General features: G+C 40.7%; 1 protein-coding gene across 12 annotated transcripts in view; it reads left to right on the forward strand.

The window, feature by feature from the left end:
* Positions 1–24,417, forward strand: part of HDAC4 (histone deacetylase 4) — a 459,989-nt gene that overhangs the window by 400,466 nt on the left and 35,106 nt on the right. For all 12 annotated transcript variants that reach the window (XM_027823219.2, XM_043525826.1, XM_043525825.1 and 9 more), the window contains 6 exons: positions 1,457–1,503; positions 17,099–17,206; positions 17,755–17,810; positions 18,977–19,064; positions 20,556–20,675; positions 23,508–23,605. In XM_027823219.2, coding sequence (XP_027679020.1) covers positions 1,457–1,503; positions 17,099–17,206; positions 17,755–17,810; positions 18,977–19,064; positions 20,556–20,675; positions 23,508–23,605 — 517 coding nt within the window. The remainder of the gene's footprint in view (positions 1–1,456; positions 1,504–17,098; positions 17,207–17,754; positions 17,811–18,976; positions 19,065–20,555; positions 20,676–23,507; positions 23,606–24,417) is intronic.

Consider the following 24,417-nt stretch of genomic DNA (forward strand, 5'->3'; position numbering starts at 1 on the left):
TCCTTAGGTGTTTCTACCACCCTTGAAAGTTTTGGATGAAATGTATCGGCACCTCTATTATCTGAGAGCTTAACGCTATGGAACTTGCAGAACAGCTTTTAAGCGTAGGCGAATAAGGCTACTTTAAATCTATGCACTGAAAACATAAAATGTTGTCAGAACAATTAATATTAAATAATAGGTGGATTACCAGTTGAAGATGTGGCCGGAGATCTCAGGCAAGGCTATGTGAGCACTTCCATATGGATCTCCTCAAACAATGAATCTTGTGGAAGTATTAACCTCACTTTCAGCTGAAGGGGAAAACTTATGTAGCTGTGTCTGAGATACATTTCACTCCAGCATGGTTCTCAGTCTCTAAAGTGTGCTTTCCATCACTGTTATTGCATGATCTACAAAGGAGTTTGTTTGCATTTTAAGGAAACTTCCTCCATTTTATTATTTCAGTATAGACCAACTAGAATAACAAGAACCCAATCTGGTGAAAACATTTCCATCAAACTTATTTCACTGTTGGCTGAGATGTACCTAAATGTAGTCAGAGCTAACTAATATCAGGCAAATCGCTCCAAGGGTTTTAATGTGTGTGGGTGTATCTATTTATATACGTTTTCTTCCTGCCATGTGTTTGTATATGCGTGTGTATATAGATATAACTATACACACTGTATATGTAATAGTAATGAATTGTAATACAGATGTTCTCTGTTCAGAATTTTTTGTCCAAGATTTGTGCATATTACAGCTATCGAGATTACATTCCGTCATGATGTAGTATTCTGAGGCATAAAGAATATTATCGCTGATGTATGGGCAGAGAAAATAATATTGCCATTCTCATCAGTTCACAGTGTCTTCCCAGCATCTTTTTTCTGTTTTTCTGGAACTCTTAAAGTGGTTTCCCTCTTTCTGTCTTAAGCAACTCATGTTCTCTGCTGGCTAATTATTTATTTTATGGTATTTGTCTCTTTTAATAGCACTGTCTGAAAGTGTCTAATACAGTCCATATTTCATATTATGGAGTTCTGAATAAACAAGTGCAGTCAGCTAATAATTAGGTTTTTCATGCTTTGATGTTCCCCTTTAGTTTAAAGTAGCAGGTCCCCACTGCAGCCTTAGTCTCAGCAGACGTGTTCAGGAGTCACTGTTAGCAGTCACTACTATTGCCACCAGTTCTATTTCTGTGAACAAGACTTCAGCAGATTCATTATTTATATTCACTGTGATTGGTTGAAATCTAGGAACTGTCCATGCAGGTATGTATAGTTCATACTCTTGTATATTCTATATATGCACATGTTGAAATATCATCTTTTTTGTGTCCCTTTCAACACAGAGTCATAAAACTGAAGCATGTCACTGTGTTAGAAAAGGTTTCAGCATTACCATAAAAATCATCCACCAAACCTGTGAACTCTGCCTTTTTGATAACTTACTGCTCTAATTTTTTCCACAGGTTCTATAACATCAATGTTTGTCAGGCTCCCTTGTGGTGGTGTTGGAGTAAGTATTTTCTTTAATGAGTAAATAATGCCCTGTTTGTTCTCTGAGTCCCAATGGTAACAAAAATTGTTGCCTTGTTTTCTGCCAAGCAGATAATTACTACCAGATGTTATCCATAAACAGGGTCCTTCTGGGGTGTGGGATTGCAGTGACAGCCTCACATGTGTTGCTTCAAAAGCAGTGTGAGAGTTTTAACTATTTTGAGCACTGAAATCTATTATGCATGCTTTGTCTCTGGCTGTTTAGCAGAGAAACCTCATTTTCCAAGCAGTGATGTTTAAGGTTTAGATTACTACATTTTAAAATAACTATCAACAATGTGTTGCAGATATAGAGAAAGAAAGATGTACTTTCAGTGTCACTCAGACTGTGTAGGTGGCTTCATGTGTCTTCTTTGTGCTTCAGAGCTGCCTACATAGTGCTACAGGTGGAAAATATTTTATTAAAACAGTGGTGGTTGAAGGATAATATCTTAGATGTTGCTGTAAGCAGTAGTTTGTTTTTGTTTCTGGGCTACCTGACTGTTCTGGAGTGAAATGTCTTGCAAGTTGCACTGCAGAAGAGAATTGTAGTTTTCAGCATCTGGCATCCTTCAGTGTGGAGTCTAGGACAATCGTGTCTGAATTATGAAAGAGGTGACTAGAATTTCCATCCCTCATGAACAGTTGAACATCAGTTTTCAGCAGTCAAAACTGCATATGAATAAAGGGATTTTTTCCTGCTCCCATAATGTTAACATATAGATACAGTGAGATGAAACTCTAAAGCCTAGAGTTGTTTCAAGCTAATATTTTTGCTATAAAGATTTTGCATAGAGTGACAATACAGAAAATAATCTGGAAGAAAAGAAAAGGCATTGTGTTTGAAACCTCACATTGGTGGTTCTTATACATAATTATAGCTCGTGAGCTTGAATCTGGAGGTCTGGATTCTGTTATGGAAATGAAACAAAATTGTTTTCTTCCTGAGTCTTTGCAAAATTGCTCCTTTGAAAATTATCCTGTCCAAAAAAAAAAAAATCTGCATTTATTCATACCATCGTCACCACCATCAAGCACTCCTAAAGATATTTTATTTTGTATTGTAAATATACTGCAGTCTCCTAATTCATGGCAAATTTTTGGCTGCACTTGAAAAGGTTTGGATTTACTCTGCCCTGCAGCCAGGCATGCCATTGAAAGCAAAAATTATCATTTGCAAATGGAAAATGAATGGTAACTAGCAGAGACAGCAACTGGGCTGAACACAGAAGGAATTAAGTTCTGAAACAAAAACCAAAAACAAAAACCCATGATGTTGGTGCTACTGAAACTATTCCATGGATAATGTGTGCAGTATTTGTACTCACGTAGTTAACATCCGGATGCCAGTTTTCTCAGAGTATCTTTATATATCTGTTTACTATTTCAGACATACTGATGGTACAATAGCGTGTATAGATTGCCCAAGATGAATATATTTGCTTTAATAGCTATCTATCAACATCAAGCTGACATCTAAGTTTTTCCTAAAAATATGCCTTAAACAAATCCCTTTCTGGGATAATTAGCCTGTTGTTTGGGTAGCTTTGCCACTTCCTTTCTTAATACAGAAAAATAGGTTCTCCTTTTCTCCGGTATGAATTCCCTTTAGATCAGTGGTTCTCAAACTTTTATATTGGTGACCCCTTTCACACAGCAAACCTCTGAGTGCGACCCCCCTTATAAGTTAAAAACACTTTTTAAATATTTAACACTATTATAAATGCTGGAGGCGAAATGGGGCTTGGGGGTGAAGGCTGACTTTCCGCGACCCCTGACATAATAACCTTGTGACCCCCGAAGGGGTCACGACCCACAGTTTGAGAACCCCTGATTACATAGAAGTGTGGGATTTGCCCCTCCACCCAGCATTGTCATGTAGGTTTTTTTGTTTTTGATTTTTTTAAAAAATAAAATATCTCGGATCCAGACTATATTGTCTGCCACTAAAGTTGTAGAACAGAGTCTCACCACAACAATGCTAAAGCTTCTGTGCTTCAGTATTGGCTCGTATGGCTCAGTGAGGCAGCACTCCTAAGGCCTCTGTTCAGAAATCATCAGTTGACATGTACAGACATGAATAATCTAGTGAAATATCAACTGATGTCATTTCTGCTGTTTGTGAGAAAAGATAATTGGGGAGGTTGTGATGAAGCAAGACTGTTATAGGCCTCAGGTTCTCTGTACCCAAGTCAGTCTGATTTCAGGCTTGGGTCTGAAACTGCTCTGGTTAGTGTCTTTCTGGTGATGGATGAAGATCAAGTGCACAGTACTAGACAATTGCTTGACTGCCCTGAGGTTTCTGTCATTCTTCCTTTCCTAAGGCTGTTAGGAAGGTTTGTAAGGAGGAATGCATTATACAGCCTTCAGTGTGGTGATGGCACCAAGCTCTGTCTCCATCTTTTCTGACCTTACCAGGACAATTGAGTAACTGGCTCAGATCAGGGTTTGAATGAGAACTAGTCTGAGATTCAACCCACGCAAGCCTCTGATAATGGTGGAAGAAAATTTGGGAGAAGAAATGGCAGTAGCCTTGATTAAGGAAGTGCGCCCAGTACTTGTAATGTAGGTTCACAATTTGGGGGTTGTGTTATATTCCTTGTTGCTCCGGAATGCCCAGGTAATGGCGAAGCATACTTGAATAAATCTTCCCTTTCGGTGTGGATTTGTGCCTTTGTCACCTTGAGGTTAGGCTACTGCAGTGACCATACATGGGGTTACACAATGAGCCCACCAAGGAACTTAACCTATTGCAGAAAATGCATCCGCCTTCTTATTAAGAGGTGTTTTCCACAAAGAGAGAGCACATTGCACTGGTGATCTGTACTGGGCAGGGGCTGTTGATTTGTTTCCAAGTGGGGTTTAAGGAGTTAGTTTGGAGCATACGACCCCAAATGAGTGGGCCTTGACTTGACTGCCTCTTTCATTATGTGTTGCTACTGCAGTTGTGATCTTCAGAGGTGCATAAGGTAATAGCCCCCTAGTTCAAAAAGAAAGATGTGGTGGCATAGAGTTTTCATTAAAGATGCAGTTCTGGAATCTTCTTCCTCCATTGGTCCATTAGTCTGAGGATGAAAGGTTTAATTCTTCTTCAAGTGATGGTCCCAATTGTAGTCTACTGTGACTTTGACATCCCCTCTTCCTCCCCCCCCCCCCCCCCAATGACTTCAAGCAGTGCCAAGAACTTCTGCACAGAGTCACCAGGGAACTTCAGATCCCACTAGAGGAAATCCAGGACTCCCAACACAAGCTCTTGGACATCCTCCACACCTCAGGTCTACAAGAATAGCCCTGCCTCTCAACAAGGCCATACTGGAGCCAGTTAAGAATATGTGGCACCCCTCCATACACACATCTATGCTCCCACCCCCACAGGGGTGGAGATGCACTATTATGTGCCAGCTAAGGGCTCAGAATTTTTATTCTTGCAGCCAGCTCCCAACTGTGGTTCAGGCTGCTTCGGAAAGGTTCAAGCAGCAACATCGTAGATCTACACCTGCAGATAAACAAAGGACACTTAGATCTACAGGAGAGGAAGTTTTCTCATCCTCCACGGTACAGTTGAGGATAGCCAATTATCGCTGTTGGCTAAATATGATTTCCTGAACTACACTAAATTCGAGAAATTCACCAACAACCTCTCACAAAATAATCATACCCATTTTCAAACTCTCATTGAGGAAGGTAAATTAATAGCGAGAACTGCCCTCCAATTTCCAGTCAATGTGGCCTATACTTCCTTTAGAGCCATGACTACCGCCATTGTTATGTAAAGTGACTGTCTTGGCTTTATGCCTTAGCATTACCCAGGGAGGTCCAGAACACCAAGGACCTCCCCTTCGATGAATCTCATCCCTTCAAACAAAAGACAGATGTGTCACTAGACACCCTAAAGGCTAGGGCTACCCTTCGACTGTGGGGCATCTACACACTTGCACCTAAGATGAAGTTTCATCGCCTGCCAACCACACTGCTGTACAGGTCTCAACACTTACACTGCCAGAGACCCTACAAACCACCATGCAAAAAGCAGAAGGTTCAAAGGTCCCACTTCCTTGTACCCCCATTGACCTCTATCTCAATCTGAACCCCTCATCAGAAGATATTTTTGACATGAGCCCAACAGCCACAAACCTCTGAGCCTAGCACCTCACAACCCACTACTCCATCAGGGGTCAGCTAGCACTCTTTTTTTGGACACTTGGACTGCGATGCTAATGGACAAGCAGGTGCCAAAAGTCATCCACTGTGCTATAGAATCAAGTTTGTAACGCTACCTCCTCCAAAAAAAACCTCCGTCCCACTTCAGGGACCACTCTAACAATAATATCATCACCCAAGAGTTGAGCTCCATACTGCCACGAAGAACAATAGAACGCATTCGTCCACTATATCACGGAACAGGTTTTTACTTGACCTACATCCTAATACACAAGAAGAGGGGTGGGTGGAGACCAGTCATCAACCGCCATCACCCCGACCACTTCATTTGAAAACTCAAATTTCTCATTGTCACATTGGCAGCGATAATTCCATCGTTAGAAAAAGGCATGTGGTTCATGGCTCTCGATATGAAAGATGTTTACTTTCATGTCGATATTCATCCACCCACAGATGTAGTCTCAGATTTATGGTGGAATCCGACCACTTCCAATACAGAATATTATCCTTTGGGATAGCTACCACCCTCAGAGTCTTTAACCAGGTATTTTCAGGGGTGGAGTTCATGTCAGACATTATGGCCTCCTTGTTTTTCAGTACCTCGATGAGTTGCTCTTCACCACCAGGTTCCCACCAAGAGGCCTCTGCACTGACCTCTGTAATGCTCCACCTCCTCTCCTCACAGTGTAAATATCGAAAAGTCCATCCTCACCCTCATGCAGTCTTTGGATTTCATCTGGGCAACTTTGAACTCTATCACCACAAGGGTGTATCACCACAAGGGTCCACAGACAGATTCTGGACTATGAACTTTATCATAGCTCCTATCATCCTCCTCAGGTAATGGCCAAGACATGTCTGTCCCTACTCAGCCACATGGCCTCCTGCACTTGCATCACTCCGTTCACACGACTCCATCTTTGTTGTCTTCAGGTATGGCTACAGTCGGCATGCTCACCAAGCTGTCATTCTATGAACCTTCCGCTCGCAGTTCCCACTAAGGGTACTGTCTTTCCTCCTATGGTGGACAAATCCTCTGGTGGGAGTCCCCGTTGTTCCCTCTTCTCCAGACAAAGCCCATTATTGCCGCCAAGTCCCTAATAGGCTGGTGAGCCCATACAGACAACCTCATGACAAGGGACTTGGCCATCTCGAGAGTTCAGAATGCACATCAATGTCTTCGAGCAGTAAGAAGGCATGTGAGTTCTTTCTTCCATTCATCCACTCTTGCTCTGTCCTGATAATGTCAGACAGCACTACTACCATATTCTGCATCAACAAGCAAGAGGGAGCGAAGTCTGCCTCCCTGTGCACAGAAGCAGTCAATCTCTGGAACTGGTGCCCCACCAATCAGATCACTCTATCTGCAGCCTACCTACTAGGGAAGCAGAATGTGCTTGCAGACTCCCAAAGCAGACACTTTGCAATCGACCATGAGTGGGAACTCCACAACAGCGTGCTACACAACATTTCCATGCAATGAGGAACCCTGACCAGAGATCTATTTGCTTCTCAGACTAACAGAAAGTGTGCCTTCTATTGCTCCAGAGGAGCCCTAAATTATCACCCACAGCGCAATGCTCTCCTTTGCTCCTGGTCAGACGAGCTCAAATATGCTTTCCCTCCACTACCACTCCTACCATGGATGTGCCGCACAAGATCCAACAAGACAGGGCGACGGTCATCCTGATCAGCCCCTTCTGTCCCATACATTTCTTTCCTGAACCTGTTGTTCACGTTGTCTCGTCCACCGATTACCATCCTGCATTTCCCGACCTCCTGATCCAGTGCAAACACCCTAATCCACACCCCTCCACCTCAGGGCACAGTATTTGGATTTAGAATGGGCATTGTCTTTTGAATGGGCATGCTCCTCGGCAACGTGGGACATTCTTTCTCATAGCAGAAAAGACTCTACTAGAGAATGTTACCTGGCTAAATGGAAATTCTTCTCCTCCTGGACACACTAAGAGGCATTATACCAGAAGCCACAGACATTTCCCTCATTTTAGACTATATCCTGTCTTTAAAGACATGTCTCTCCCTCAGCTCTCTGAGAGGCCATCTAGTGGTGATTAGCACATCCCATCATCCTATTGAGGGCTACTCCATTTTCGCAAGCCCACTAATCAACCGAGTCTGGAAAGGCCTCATAAGAACCTTTCCACCTTCTCAAAAGATCATGCCCCAGTGGGACCTGAATATTTGTTCTCGCAGCACTAACAAGGCCCCCCTTTGAGCCTCTAGCTACTTGCTCCATGTCCTTTCTCTCCATGAAGGTCGCCTTCCTTGTAGCCATCAGTGGAAGAACATAGACCGCACTCCTTCTATGTGCAGTGGATTTTGGCCCTTTACCTCCAGAGAACAAGACCAATCAGAAAGTCCCAGGGACTGTTTATTATGATAGCAGAGTGAGTCAGGGGTCATGACATCTCCACCCAGAGAATTTCTAACTGCATATCTGACTCTCTGAAGACATTTCAATTTCTGATTGACAAAAGAAGCCTAGAAAAATTAAAACTTAAAAAAAAAAAAAGCCCTTAATTAAAAAACAGAATGAAATTATATAGGAATATTTGATAATATCAAGCATCGGTTGCCCTAGTGAGACCTGTTTTCTCTTGATTCGCCTGGGGCCAGTAGTCACCCTGTGATATATCCTGATTTTTAAAAAACAGATTACATAAGGGATAAACAACGCTACATTCAACGCAAGTATCACTTCTTAGGAAAAGTAGTATCAGACTTCTGACCCTCACACTGCCCATACTTCTCTGCCAACAAAAAGATTCATAGGAGCTGCAAAAGTTCAAACGTGTGATTGAGGGTCAAGGAGCATTGAGTTTCCCTACTCTTATAAAGTCCTTCAGATCTTCCAAGAGTTTGTGGAACAGCAGTGGCAGCAACTTTATGGGAAAGGCGGGACCAAATGCCAATAGTGCAAATATTGTTCTCAAGAAAACGAGTGTGATGAACAGAGGAACTTCTCCTAAGCCAACAACAGCAGATTCAAAGAAGCAAGGCAGTCCAACTGCTCTTAGTACAATAACATCATCCAACCCAAGAAAAAAGAGAGAAACCCAACAATGTATTATCAAAGAGCAAGAAATATACTTCTCTTCTCCTTAAAATCCTTCCAGAGGATAGGGCTGATGTGCAGTCCCAGCAACAACTCCTCTCATGGCCACCAGAGAATTCATGGGAAGGAGAGGTAGGGAGACCAAATATTATCTGCTCAATAATGAACTTCATAAATCCAGAATGATGAATGGGTCAACAGTAGCCCATACACCAACAGCAGCAACTTCAGAATAGAAGAGGAGTCCAGATCATGGCCACCCTAGTAACGTTTGCCATCCCAGTAGAGTATAAACCCTTGATACAGCAAAGTAATCCAGACCACATCAATGGAATTGTTCATGCGCTTACAGTTAGGTGCTTGAGCACTTTGCTGCATCAGGGCCTAATAGTTTGCAGCCGGCCACCCTGCAAGCAGGTGGCTGGCTGTGTTAAATCCTTGTTTCAGAGATGCAGAAGGTAGCAGACAGCAGCAGACTCCTTGTGGTTAAATCCTTCTCTTGCTTGGAGAATGTGGCAACATCCTGGAAATTGGCTTCCAAATTGCACAAAGATTTTTTTTTAAGTATTTAATTTCTCTCTGCAGGAATATTGAATATTTAGAAAAACTTCTAAAACCTCTCTGTCCTCCCCACCTAATTCTTCCTGAAACACTGCCACCGTGAGCCTAGCTTGTGGTGGCATTAAAGCGCCTGCAATTAGCAGCATTCAGCTCAGGCATTTTGTGAGAATTTTCAGGCATTTGGGGGAAGAGAGCCAAAACTGGCAACTTAGGGAGTCCGACTGTGTTGCACAGGTTCTACCTGATCTACAGTAGAAAAAGAAGTGGGCTTGCATCAAATATCCCATTGTGACCTCTGAAGATCCAGTGTCTTTTTTTGTAAAACTTTCAATAATATCGCTCACAACTAGGTTCTTCAGTCACGGATATTAAAACACAAATTAGCTAAAAAGCCATCCAATATTAAAACTAATGAGCCTTAATTTGTGTCCTGAGAGTTACTTGACTCTGGTTGTGATGGGCTTCCTTGGGGGACAGACTGTGAGAACTGCCACCAGCTGTGAAGTCAGGTCAACAGTAAAAGCCATGTAATAGAGGGGAAGATGGCAGTCACTCATCAACTGGGGTCCCAGTGCATTCAGGTCCTTAAGGATCACTACAAATACCGTAAATTATATTATACTTAAAAGCAAATAAGGGGCTGTTGACAAGAATTGAGCGCAGCTGCAGTTGCATCCTGCATTGATGAAGTCTGGAGGTAGCAAAAACATGAGTGACCATTGTGTGGTGCGCACTAAAGAGTTATGGCAGTAGCCTCATGGCCTTAAGTAGATGGTTGTTGCTAACATGGACTCCATCAGTTATCTGAGAATCCAAGGTAGTGCTGAATCGTGGCAGATGCTGAGGCTGCTAAACATTTGAGCAGAAGGACTGGTAGACATTCTCCATAGGTGGAGAGCCACCACCTCCCTCATTGTTTTAAATATTTACTATCACCACCCCTTTCAGACACTGGGAGAATGAGGCCGTAAAGACTCTGTGTTCAATGAAAAGGCATGGTAGCACTGAGCATTAGCATAGTGACAACACTGCAGCCCCAGAACAACTTGGTTTTCTCTAATGGCTTCACATAAACACTGAGAAGGAAAAGCAAAAAGATGGAACCTTGCAGAGCCCAAAATGGACAGATTGACAGGGAGGACAGCCAGTTTGCTCATTACCCTCTGGGATCTCTTGGAGATGAAGGGCCACATCCCCATGGTGAGTCCACCGTATCTTGTGGTGAGTGATATATTAATAGCTGGTGATAGGCCCAATGCAAGCAACATAACTTCTGATACCACTGCGTATGACTAAAAGGAGCTCTACTTTCAATATACTTTCAGTCCCAGTAGCTGACTGAGACAATGTTGTTATTGGTATCATTATCTAAAAGGGACTTCTTCAGCTAGGATCTCACATAATCACTGCTTGTTTCAATGTGGCTGGCAACTCACCCTTATGACAGGAGGCATTAACAATCCTCGTTGATTGTGAGTCCACTGGCTTTAGTCAGCCATAAAAGAAATGGATCCATCATTAGAGGTTTTAAATAACATGTTAGACAAGCACATGTCAAGGACTGTCTAGGGATAGCCCTATCTTAGTGTAGGGGTATGGGCTATATAACCTCTTGAGATACATTACAGCCCTACAGTTCTATGATTCTGTGATCTCACATTGGTTTATATCTATCAAAAACGCTGCAAGTGAAATTTGATGAAAACCAAGCAATACAGATGTTCCTTTTCTTCAGTCCCCTTTTGATATTGTTCCCACAACAGTGGTCAGTTCAGGTCCAGTCAGTCTTACCTTAGAAATTGTCATAAATATAAAGGGAAGGGTAAACTCCTTTAAAATCCCTCCTGGCCAGAGGAAAAATCCTCTCACCTGTAAAGGGTTAAGAAGCTAAAGGTAACCTCGCTGGCACCTGACCAAAATGACCAATGAGGAGACAAGGTACTTTCAAAATTTGGGAGGAGGGAGAGAAACAAAGGGTCTGTGTCTGTCGGTGTGCTGCTTTTGCCGGGGATAGACCAGGAATGAATGGAGTCTTAGAACTTTAGTAAGTAATCTAGCTAGGTATGTGTTAGATTATGATTTCTTTAAATGGCTGAGAAAAGAATTGTGCTGAATAGAATGACTATTTCTGTCTGTGTGTCTTTTTTGTAACTTAAGGTTTTGCCTAGAGGGATTCTCTGTGTTTTGAATCTAATTACCCTGTAAGGTATCTACCATCCTGATTTTACAGAGGTGATTCCTTTACCTCTATTTACTTCTATTTCTATTAAAAGTCTTTTTGTAAGAAAACTGAATGCTTTTTCATTGTTCTCAGATCCAAGGGTTTGGGTCTGTGGTCACCTATGCAAATTGGTGAGGATTTTTACCAAACCTTTCCCAGGAAGTGAGGTGCAAGGGTTGGGAGGATTTTGGGGGGAAAGACGTGTCCAAACTACGTTTCCCAGTAAACCCAGTTAGAGTTTGGTGGTGGCAGTGGATATTCCAAGGACAAAGGATAAAATTAATTTGTATCTTGGGGAAGTTTTAACCTAAGCTGGTAAAAGTAAGCGTAGGAGGTTTTCATGCAGGTCCCCACATCTGTACCCTAGAGTTCAGAGTCGGGGAGGAACCTTGACAGAAATAAAATCTGACAGTTCTTCACATCAACAAATACTCTATGCTTACTCTGAGCCTGTCCCGGCTAGCTAGACTACCCGCAACTTGGAACAGTTCCATTAAGTCTTTTGGTAGCATTGTTTGTAATTTTAAATTTACTGAAAAAGTCGCGTGCAGCAGGCATATAAATATACAGTAAACGTTTTTGCATAAATTAGGAGTGATTTTTGTGATGTATCCAGAGTGATTGGAAAATGTCCAACACAACTTTGGGGATGAATCCTTAGGTCGTTTTAAAGAAAAAACGTTCCTGTGAACACGTGTCCTAAAATTCTTCCTAAAGGGAGCTACAGTCCCTTCAAGGAGGTGATGAAAAGTTAATTTCTGATTAATATCTCAAAAACGCTTTAATATAAAGTAATGACATTATGTCTGTGTCTTAGCGTTAGTATTTGCTACTGGAAACATTGTACAGGATAGAACCTGTTATTTGCTCTATCTTGTATAATCTATTCAGGCTGATGAAGCAAAAACATATTTCCAAAAATTTGCTCTCTTTACTGAAAGGACTGTGCTTGCAATTTGAATCCGCTTTCCCATTAAAATTTATTTTCAACCTTGTAACGTGTAGCCTCGTTACTTCCCAACAATTAATGTTGTAGAACAGCGATAGCATGTACTAACACTACGGCACATACCAAATTTCACTGATATATCTATATTAAAGCATTTTTGAGATATTAATTAAAAACTTGGAAAATGTTTTGAATATTTTGCCGCAAAATTTCATAAGAAAAACTAACTTGCAATTTATAAATAAAAATTTATATTAATTATGTATATTAAAATACTTCTTACGTCATTAAAACTGCAAGAAACATGTTAAAATATTAAAATATACTTTAATAATAATTCTGTGTAAAAAGAAAATGTGATCATTTTTGTCCAGAAAATCCAAAATAAATTCGAAGTACCTTAAGTAGTTTAGATATCACAAGCAGGTACATTATAAAAAAATGCAATGCTTTTCTTCATTGCTTTTCGAAGATCATAGCAAGAAACATTTGGATGTGGTAGCAACACAAGAAGATTTGGTCACGGCTTCAACAAAAAAATCAAATCTGTCCCCCTCTGTGTCCCCCCCCCCCCCCCATGATTGATAGTCGATTTACGAAAAAGGATCTCAACGACGTCTTTACTTTTGAATTTGAAAAACCCAAATTTGGGTTTTGGGGAAAAGCAAAGAAGAAATCGGCAATGTGCAAGGTGGAAAAGGAAGTGAATGGCGAGCTCAAACCATGTAGCTTCAAGACAAGTGAAGCAAGTGCTGTGAAAAGTTTCAACCTTTGGCGGCATGTAAAACATAACCATCCTGAAAACCATGCAGCTCTGGTTACAAAAAAGGTTCCAGGAAGATGAGGCAAAACAGAAAGCTGATGTGGCTAAACAACATTCATCTGGCTCTTTGAAAACTCCTGGAGAAAAGATTTTTTGCAGAAATTCATCTGAAAAGAAACCCAAAATTGAGCAAACAAAACTTGACTCAGATTTGAAGTCCTCAAAGGTTACTGTCACCATGGATGCCAATACTTTCCATGAAGGGCTGATGGAAATGGTTTGCTTGAGTTCAACACCGATCACTACCTTCAGGCTAAAGAACTGAGTCAACAGTGTGCTGTTGTTGCCAAGAAGGCCAATGGCATTTTGGGATGTATAAATAGGGGCATTGCCAGCAGATCGAGGGACGTGATCATTCCCCTCTATTCAACATTGGTGAGGCCTCATCTGGAGTACTGTGTCCAGTTTTGGACCCCACACTACAAGAAGGATGTGGAAAAATTGGAAAGAGTCCAGCGGAGGGCAACAAAAATGATTAGGGGACTGGAACACATGATTTATGAGGAGAGGCTGAGGGAACTGGGATTGTTTAGTCTGCGGAAGAGAAGAATGAGGGGGGATTTAATAGCTGCTTTCAACTGCCTTAAAGGGGGTTCCAGAGAGGATGGATCTAGACTGTTCTCAGTGGTAGCGGATGACAGAATGAGGAGTAATGGTCTCAAGTTGCAGTGGGGGAGGTTTAGCTTGGATATTAGGAAAACCTTTTTCACTAGGAGGGTGGTGAAACACTGGAATGCATTACCTAGGGAGGTGGTGGAATCTCCTTCCTTAGAAGTTTTTAAGGTCAGGCTTGACAAAGCCCTGGCTGGGATGATTTAATTGGGGATTGGTCCTGCTTTGAGCAGGGGTTTGGACTAGATGACCTCCTGAGGTCCCTTCCAACCCTGATATTCTATGAGTCTATGGAAACAGAAATTTCCTTGCAATCAATGCTCAGTACTACGAAGAAGGAAAAGATAAAGCTGTGGTAAAAACCTTGGACATAATCGACACTGAAGGGCATCACAATTCTTTGTATGTGAAAAGTCAAATAAAAGCTATTTTAGAAAAAAATGGGATCAGTGAAATGCAAGTGCTGAGCATCTGCTTTGACAATGCAGCAAACATGACGTGCCATCAAAAATTTCAGCGAGGACAATGAAACCATTTCTACCTCTGAGAACAGGGATGTGGACAGAACTGAAGCTATTTTACCTGATGAAGGGAACTAAAGGAATGGATGAAATCGAACTCAACATGGATGCTGCTGTGCGATGAGTTAATGAGCCTAGCCTCATACTTCCAAAATGGCTTCATGAGGATGACTCAAAAGTCCAACTGATGAGGTATGGTATTCACACTCTTCAGTTGGCAATCTGGGATGGACTGAACAAAGAACATGTGAAGAAATTTCTGGAAAAATTCGACAAGTTGTTGTCAAACTATGAACCCCAAGTATTCAAAGTGTTCTGCTTGATCTACATGGGGTAACTCAATCATTGGATATTGTGACTCGCTGCGGTTCAACATTTGCGATGATTGATCGGCTTTTCGTTTTTCAATCTTACTGTGAACAATGGGCTGCTGCTGAAACAAGAGAACTCAAGTTAACAAAAGCTGAATGGGACGAAGTGAAGAACCTGCGAGACCTCTTGGCAAAGCCAAACCAACAACCATGAATCTTCAAGCTGTTGATGTAACCCCAGGAGTTTTAATGAAGGAATGGCGAAAACTGTGAAAATTCTTGCAAGAAAATGGTGGACAAATTGTAGAAGGAACTCTGTCCTTCATGCAGAAACACGATGAGAAGCTTTTTGACAATATTCCTTTCCTTGCTGGAGTTTGTTGACCCACCGTATTGGATTCTTCTTACCTCAAGGGAAATACCAAAGACAAAGGAAGGGCTCCTTAATAGTGCTCAATGACTTGAAAAACAAAATCTATTGCTACATTTGAACTCGGTGACAGAGGTTGAAGAAAACGAAACACAACAAAAGGACAGGTCTCAGAGTAGCAGCCATGTTAGTCTGTATTCGCAGATAGAAAAGGAGTACTTGTGGCACCTTCGAGACTAACAAATTTATTTGAGCATAAGCTTTCATGAGCTACAGCTGATCCGCTGAAGTGAGCTGTAGCTCACGAAAGCTTATGCTCAAATAAATTTGTTCTCTAAGGTGGCACAAGTACTCCTTTACAACCAAAGGAGTCATCAACAATTGAATTTGCGGTTTCGGAAAGTTCACATCCTTCAGAAATAGCAGGCTGTTCTCAAACTTCCGTCTCCACTCTGAACTTGTTCGAGCGTCCATCCCTGAGACCTCTTCAACCATCACAGGGAAATGGAGATAATTCAAGCACCAATTCTTCAGAAGATGATGCCTTCGAAAAGGAATTGGATAAACAAGAAAGACACCAGCGAGTTTCTGCGATTCATAATTGTAATGAAGCATTATTCAAGAGAAACTTTCAGGAAGATCGTATGGTAATGGAGCCTATTGGTAGGCTAAAAGTTAAGTCTGTTTTTGAGGCCATTCACAGCTACTCACACCGCATTCAGGCTGCTTCGAGAATTGCTTCGAGCATGCCAACAACTCAAGCTAGTGTAGAATGACTGTTTTCGGCTTTAAAGTTAATTTTAAATGATTTGCGGCAGGCTATGAAAGACGACTTGATTGCTGCAATAATTTTTTACAGAATGAATTATGACTGATTCTAGTTTGTATCTTTGTTGATGACATTTAAATTGTTTTAAAAGTCTGAATAAAAATAAAAAATAATAAAATAATAATAATAAAAAAAATTCTCAAAATTACAGGATGCACTTTTTTATTTAGTTAAAAATTAATTTGAGTCGGAGCGGAGTCGGAGCAGAGCTGGAGCGGAGCAATTGAAAAATTTGATTGCTCCAAATCCCTGCTTTGTGCCGTTGTTGGGCTTGTTGTGGTAAAAGCCAACGTTCCACACTTTCTGTTTAAATGAGAACATGATCTTGTACAATAACGAGCAGCCAGAGAATTTCAAAAGAAAGAAAGAAATTTTCTCCCTTTGTCTGGTCTACATTTTTGTCAAAGGGATTTGTTCCTAATTCTGTCAAATATTTGGCATTTAAACTAAATGTCCACAGTTAGCACCTAGATGTTGAAGGGCCATTCTGAGCCTAAGCTTGCTAAAATTTATTTTCTCATTCTCTAGCAGAGTAATTTCAGTGTAAATCTAGCCAAAATAGATTTGACAAGGATTTAGAGAATTGTCTGTTCTTAAACATCATTCTTCACTGATTTATTCCCTCTTTAGTAGTTTTTTTATTTTACATTTTCTTAAAGCTTTTCGTTTGATCTTGGGTCAGTTTTTACCCCGATGGTAAAAAGAAATACGGAGAAAACACTCAAATAAGAATATTAGAAGGAAGCCCATGATAGTTTACACTGCATGGGATCAAACTCTCCTCCTTCCTATTGCTAATCCCTCAGCACCACAGAGCAACTGGAAATCCTTCAGTGGTGTTAATATGGATAGATATGAACTTACTGTGACATTAGCTCCAACACCGGTGTCATAGTTTCTCTCTCTTCACATGGGGAGACAGGTGTGCCACCACCAGAGCATTGTGATACTAGCAGCCAGCACTAGTTCATATGTGTATGTAAGGCCCCAGCGGTTCCGGCTCTTAACATGGTCATTGGGGTGATCACTGTGGATACAGGAATTTTATACATTTCACTGGTTTGTAAATCTAGGGAGTCCAACTGCAGGCTCTTCTCATTGTTTCTGAAAACTGAATTTGTTCATATGTTTTCATTAGGTTGACAGTGACACAATTTGGAATGAAGTTCATTCATCTGGTGCTGCTCGCCTGGCTGTGGGCTGTCTCATTGAACTTGTTTTTAAAGTGGCCACAGGAGAATTGAAGGTTGGTATAGCAGTAACACTTAGCTCTGATATAGGGCTCTGTGCAGAAATGACAGGGTAAGATTTATGGCCTGTGTTATACAGGAGGCCAGACTAGAAGATTGTAACGGTCCCTTCTTGCCTTAGTTGACAAGGCCCTTATGGACATCAGCAAGTGAACACAAAATTTACTAACCTTAAGGATGAGTTTTAAAAAAAATCAACCTCAGATAAGATCCTGATGCCACTCAAGTCAGTTTGCTATTGACTTCAACAGGGCCAGAGTTCAATACAGTTGTTCAAAGTATGCTCTACCAGAAACTCTCAGTTAAAAATATTAGTTTCCAAAAAATGCAGGCTGCCTTTGCCCCTTAAAAATGAAAGGAAAGTTGACACATTGCTGAGGGCTTGCGTGGAAGCCAAGACTGCTCATCTGAGTGATCAAGAACTAACGAATAATTACAAAACTGAATTAGCAACTCTGACTGCAGCTTTTGAGCACACTCTGTGAGCTACCAATGTTCTTTTGTCTGATCTCCCGTCTGTATTCTTGTTGGTTTTTATGTGTAGAATGGATTTGCTGTTGTTCGACCTCCAGGTCATCATGCTGAAGAGAGTACACCCATGTAAGTATGTGTGTGCTTTAATTGGTTTGCTTCAGTGTTTATAGCCTTAATTAAGAGAACTCTGTATGTGATATGGAGCTGGAAGCTAGAAAATTAATTATTTGATTTATTATAGACTTCCTTGCTGAGTGATGTACAATAGAGCATCAGATTCAAAGCTCTTGGTAATACTTTAGAAGCAGGAAAGTTTCCAGTCCTCTTTTTGTTTAATACAGTCTGTGTTAGAATCATGCTTAGAGATTGCGTCTATTTATAAAGCTACATTGGTTCTATTAATTCCATCATCCACATCTATTGTTTATGTGGATAAAGAGTGGTTTGTAAGTTAGGTACACCGTGGGGGGGTTTTAATATGGAGGAACAGTGATATGCCACTTATAAAAGTTATGCCTGATACAGTATTGTATTTTGGGAATAGAACACCAATTTATAAAAAGCATTTTTTTTTTTCATAAAACAGAAACTGAAGTCAAATCTTCCACTCATTTAGCTTTGCTGGGATTTTATTCCCCTAGAGTTGAAAGTGTTTTGGCCACATTGGGTTGGGCTGATTTCAACTCTGGTTCCCAAAAGGTAAGAGGGTAATAAACCATATTAATGACTGCATCTCCCTCAACGCTGGATATAATTTGTTTCTTGAACTAGTACGTGCCTGGCTTCATGACCAATGCTCAGATCCTTTGGTCCCTTGATACTTGGTTGGTGTGAGATCAGAGAGTATTTACTACCAGATTTGAATAAGCAGAGCTCTTTGAAGCTTCTCTGAACTGGTCCCCTGTGCTTCAGATGATTTCATCTGTATTGCTAAAATCCCTTTCTTTCTCTCTGACTGCACCCCCATTCCCCTCACTTGTGAGAGCCCTGAAACTTTAAAAATCACTGACTGGCAGATTGTATACTTCAGCAGCATCTCACAGTAAAGAGTGTTGGAACATATAATAGTGTTCACGATTTCCCATGAGATCACTGAGTCACCTGTTGGCGTGTGGTTATTTTTTGTGTGTAATCGAGCACACATGTATCTGTTAGGGAGGAAGAAATAGTGAAAGCAATAGATATTTCTTCCTACTTACTGTATTATGTTTCAAATTATATATATATTAGGACCGAGGTGAACCTATAATTAACACCCTTTTTTTCCTCTCTCTCTTGCTCATTACCTCCAGGGGGTTCTGCTATTTTAATTCGGTGGCAATTGCAGCCAAGCTTCTCCAACAGAGACTCAACGTTAGCAAAATCCTTATAGTGGACTGGGTGAGTAAACATTTATTTTCACTGAAGTAACAATGGAAGCTCTGTCAGTTCCTCACAAAGGAGAGCCATTATTTATAACTCAGTGAATACAATCTGACTATAGAAGCTCAGAACTGAAATTCACTTTAAAGTGGTTTATATACAATAAACATTTCTTTAAGGGCAACATCAAGATTTAAAGTCACAGCACTAAACTTACCATATTTTTTCCATTTCCCCCCGTCCTCCCCTCCCCCCAATCCTGAAGAAGCTATCAACCCTTCAAAACAAAACCTGTAACACAGATCAGATCCAAACTTCAAGATGGGTGGCTGCACCAGGCGCTGGTTGAGATTACTGGGCATGAGCATTATGTCCATCCCAACTCTGTTCTCATGAGCTGACAGAGTATTGAAACTGACAGGGTCCCTGACTGGCTTGGCTTGAGCAGCGTTCTGGATAATTTCAGTAACCTGCTTGAGGGATGGTGCAACATTATTCACATTTGGGCAACCCAGCAGCACCAGTGGGTCACTCAACAGAGAAGCTAAGATTTTAACAAACTTGCAATACTCCTTTTGGAAGTCTGATTGCTTTCTCAGGATCAGGATGTGACTCATTCATCTATCTAAGTTAAAAAAAAAAAATGTTCAGGAAAGTTTTCCACTTTGGGTCCATCACTTTTCTCAGAGTTCATTTTACTCTTCTTCCCTTCTCAATGACTTGGTTTTTGTAGCAGAAATTAAAGGACAATTTGGAGAAATGTCCCCTTTTGTAAGCTGTATTAGTCCCTCAGTACCTGGGTGATAGGGGAATTGGCCTGTTTGGTTGAGATCATTGAGTTTTATTTTCTTTGCACTGCTGTTAAATTGCATTCATAGGGCTCATTCCTGCACAGAGCTTAAAGGGTGTTTGACCTGCAGACAGACTGCCTGGTCAGACTTATGGTGATTAACATAGCTCCTCCCAGTTTTGTCCAAGAGAACATCCTGTTTTCATTCAGGTGTATAATTGAGGTTAATTAATTACCCAGTTATATTGAACTGAAAGGACAGTAGAACCTCAGTTTTACAAACAGCCAGTTGTATTCAAACCCTATTGCATGATGTGGGGGGAGAATCACATAACAAAAGTGGTGCAGATGAAAAACAAGTCGACATCCCTTCATATTCCGATACGGTCAGTACATTGGAGATTTCTTCTTGTCCTTCAAACCACTGTAAAGTAAGCAATGCAGTGCACCATCCTGCTGCCACTTACGCACCATACCAACTGTGGTTTTGTGATGTTAATTGTATGAACTCTTCAATTTCATTAACTCCTCAGTCCCCAGCTAGCTAGTAAAATAAGGGTTCTACTGTATAACAAAGCTAATTTTAGTATTGTGTGAATCCATTCTAGTTTTCAACAAACTGCTTCACTTGGGTTAGAAAGAACCATCCTGATGTTTTTCATCTGGACTGTTACTAGTGTACTAATCCTCCTTATCTAATACAATCTCTGTCCCTGAAGGACGTGCACCATGGGAATGGTACTCAGCAGGCTTTCTACAGTGATCCTAATGTTCTTTATATTTCACTACATCGCTATGATGATGGAAACTTCTTCCCAGGCAGTGGAGCTCCTGATGAGGTAAGAACATAAATAAGCAGGATACCTGCCCTCCATATAATTACTGTGATTGGCACCCCAGGATTTTATTGGTAGAATCTGCTGCTGTTCAGGAGTGAGATGCATTGACAAAACTGGGGGGGACTTCCATAGGTCAAGAAGTGAAATGACAGGGCACTATAGGAAAGCTTGTACTGCCCTTCCTCACATGAATGCCTATTAATGCTTCTCTAAGAACCCATTTTTGTGTGTTTCTAAAGTTCTAGCAATACCATAAAATTTACATTTTGTCCTGGCAAGGAAAAGAGACACCTTGGTAGAGCATCTTATTCAAAGAATCAGGATCAACATGATTAGTCTCTCATAAGTCATTATTGGACAGTTGTTCAAACAGACCCCTTTGCTTAACAGACTAAAGTCTTCTCTTCATTGGAGAACACAACTTCATGTGCATTTCCTCCCGTCTAACAATGCAAACTTTTTGTGATACAAAACAAGAAGAGGGTGCCCATGGTTTTACAATTACTGCATGGGTTCACCAATCCTCTGATCTTCTGGCACAGGCTTGGGATCCATCTCTTTCTGCTGGCCGTGCCCTGTCATTGCTCAGAGGAGCAAGTGCTGCATTTAGACCTGCTTTTCCTGCATTCAAAAGCTTGGATATTGGATTTTTAGCTACATGTTCATTAGAATTGTTGGACAATGTCCAAAACATACTCTTAGAATCCCATAAGCCTTCTACAGACAAGGCATATGAATTAGAATGGAAGCATTTTTCTATTTGGACACACACATTCTATTTGGACACACAGATGGACACAGACATTCATCAAGTACTATTTTTTTCATTCTACATTCAGCCTTATCCTTCAAGAAGCTGATCATAGACCTCTCCTTTGAAAGCATACCTGTCATCTATTTCTCCTTTCCATTGTTTATTCTGTTACAAAGGGCCTGTGGCCTTTGGCTTATGGACCCTTTACTGGTTTTCACAAGAAAACATAGCTGTCAGGAAAAAGTCAATTTTGTTTTAAAATACCTGTGACATTAGTTTGCCCATCTTATCTTAAGCAAGCCAGAAGTCATTCTTTGCACAGAATCCTATAGCACAGTGGTTCCCAACCTCACTGTTAGCTGACTTCATTACACAAGACCGGATGTTTGATTTACCAGAGTGGGCTAACAGAAAATGTTTGCTGTTAACTCAGACGATTATTTCAATTTGCTTGTAGGTTATTTATCCCTATTGATAAATTATACACAGAACTGCAAATGAGTTCTGTTTTGGCAGATGTAAATGGAAAGGGGAAAAAAACGGTCATGAATGAACCAAACTTTGCTGTGTTTAATTTAGGTAATTAGTAAAGTCCTCAAAGACTCCATAGTTTTGACTCATATTGATTTAAACAAAGTAGTTCATTTCTAATGGAGATGCAGTTATAAAAATCTGTATACATGATTCAAAGGGCAATTAAAATATTTTAATTAACTATATTTATTTTGAAATGTTGATAATTTTGAAAATCCATAGAATTTCTTGCCCTGTCAGTTCTACCCTTTCTGTTCTGCAAATTTTGATGTTCCTTCCAGTGTCTAAAGAATATAAAGCACAGCCTTGTTCTAGTACCTTGTTTGTGTATTATAATCATAGCCAATGACCAAACATTTACAGCATTTAACTGATGCTGCAGGATGGACAAGGAGTACAAACTGATAGACTTCTGCTGTACTTATATTCATGCTGAGTCTTTAAAATAATTTAATAATGTAGTGATTGATTTGTCTAAAAATAAATATATGGGATTGGAAGGACATTCACTCTTCAGTAGAATATAAATCGTAAAATATGGAGCATAAAGTGGTGCGGTTTCCTGATGTTCTCGCAGGAATATTTACAAAGTACAGTTCTGCCAAACAGAAATTTTAATACAGGAAATAATAGTAGAATATGTATTAAAATTAAACGGATGGATGGACAGACTGTTTTCTAGTAGCTAGTATTTATGGTAAGGTAGCCAAAGAAAAGTTTGAATCCCAAATTCTGCAATTTATTTAAACTGATATAGCAATTTATGAGGTTGTATAGTACATCTAAATTGAATCTCCAGATTGGTTGTATTTAGGTAGCAACAGTATACCAGCACTTCACTTTAGATATGATATAGAAAGGAGATTCACATTTTTCTTCAGAGTAATTACCGTAAATGTCATGTGTTTATTTTTCAGCTGTCACCTCTAATAAAGGTACGTGCACACTGTGATAATGTTCACAAATGTGCACATAATGATTCCTATATTACCAATACCCAGTTAGCTCAATGTAACTATTTGTTGCAAGTCATATTTTCCACCAGCAGAGGGGGCCCTCACTCTGAGTAAACTGCCCTTGTAGCTGAGTGAAGAAAATTCACATAATAAAGCAGGACTACAAAGTACTCTTCTGTGTTTGGTGATAAAGCTGAAGATGAATTATACAAAACTATTCCTTCAGTAGGGCAGTCTGTCCATTTGAAAATGGAAAAGGTGCTGGTATATTAATGATGAGACTACATGCTTAGATAACACGCAGTTGTTGGGCCACCAGTGGTCAGATATTTGTGGGTGCTCACATAGAATTGAGCACTTGTGAGAATATGAAAGCTTTCATAACTGCCTCCATTTGGGGACCCGAAAAGCTCTAGAAAAAAAGAAAGCGTCCCAACAATGCATTCTAAATAGATCAATCAGTCAGGAGCAGAGCAAATCGATGGGATTTAAAGAAATGGCAGGCTACAAAGATATATTACCAGCATCAACAGAATGTCCATGAATTTAACACATTATATTTGTCCACTCCTTCATCCCTTTTCTCAGGTCGGCACAGGACCAGGTGTTGGTTTCAATGTTAATATGGCGTTTACTGGTGGCCTCGAACCACCGATGGGAGACACAGAATATTTGACTGCTTTCAGGTAACATTCAAGCCTTCCTTTCACAAAACCCATCTTGGCTGAAATCAGATCTTTCTGCAGTGAAATCGCTTTTCTTTTTAGTAAACTAAAAATAGGGTTGCAGTTACTTGAGTGTTCTGTGACTGAAAGCCAATGCAAAGAAAGGAGAGGGGTGTGCCTGGACATAGCAATGGATCTGTGTGAGCAAGGTGCCGAATGACTGGCACTTACTGCTCAGCAAAAGCTGTGCTGGTCTGGTGTACAAAATTACAGTAAGCTTTAATGAATAAGCTCTTCTCTGGTCACTCTCTCTCTCTCTCTGTCTCATCATGAACAAGCCACTCTAGAGGGAGATGGACCCAGAAAGGCTTTTTGCCAAGTCATTCCAAGTAGAAGTTTTGAGATGCAGTTAGAGTTACCATTGCTGAGACCAGTCAAATTTTGGGAGTTTATTCCAGTCCAGTCTGTTCAACTGCCGTTCCTTCTCCTGGTGTGGGAGAATTGCTCATGCAGCTCCCACAACACTGGCACTGCAGCACTCCCGCCCCACCCTGCCCATCTCATACAGCTGGAGTTAGCAAGGGGTAGGAGCTGTGTTAGAAGTGCTTTGAGGGATAGGGCATGGGGGCAGCGAGAATGAAGAGTGGGACAGGAAGCACAGGAATGGGAGAATGGAGCAGAGGGGTGCCCTGTGTGGTCACTATTTCAGGGGTGAGTATCCCATTCTGTAACACTGAGAATTATTCTGCAGTTCTCTTGCTGTTAATATTTGCTTGGCCTTATGCTGATGACATGTTGTTCTCATCTAATATATGCTTTTGGTACTCAGGGTC

The sequence above is a fragment of the Chelonia mydas genome, chromosome 11, assembly GCF_015237465.2.
Source record: "Chelonia mydas isolate rCheMyd1 chromosome 11, rCheMyd1.pri.v2, whole genome shotgun sequence".
In the NCBI taxonomy this organism is placed as follows: domain Eukaryota; kingdom Metazoa; phylum Chordata; order Testudines; family Cheloniidae; genus Chelonia; species Chelonia mydas.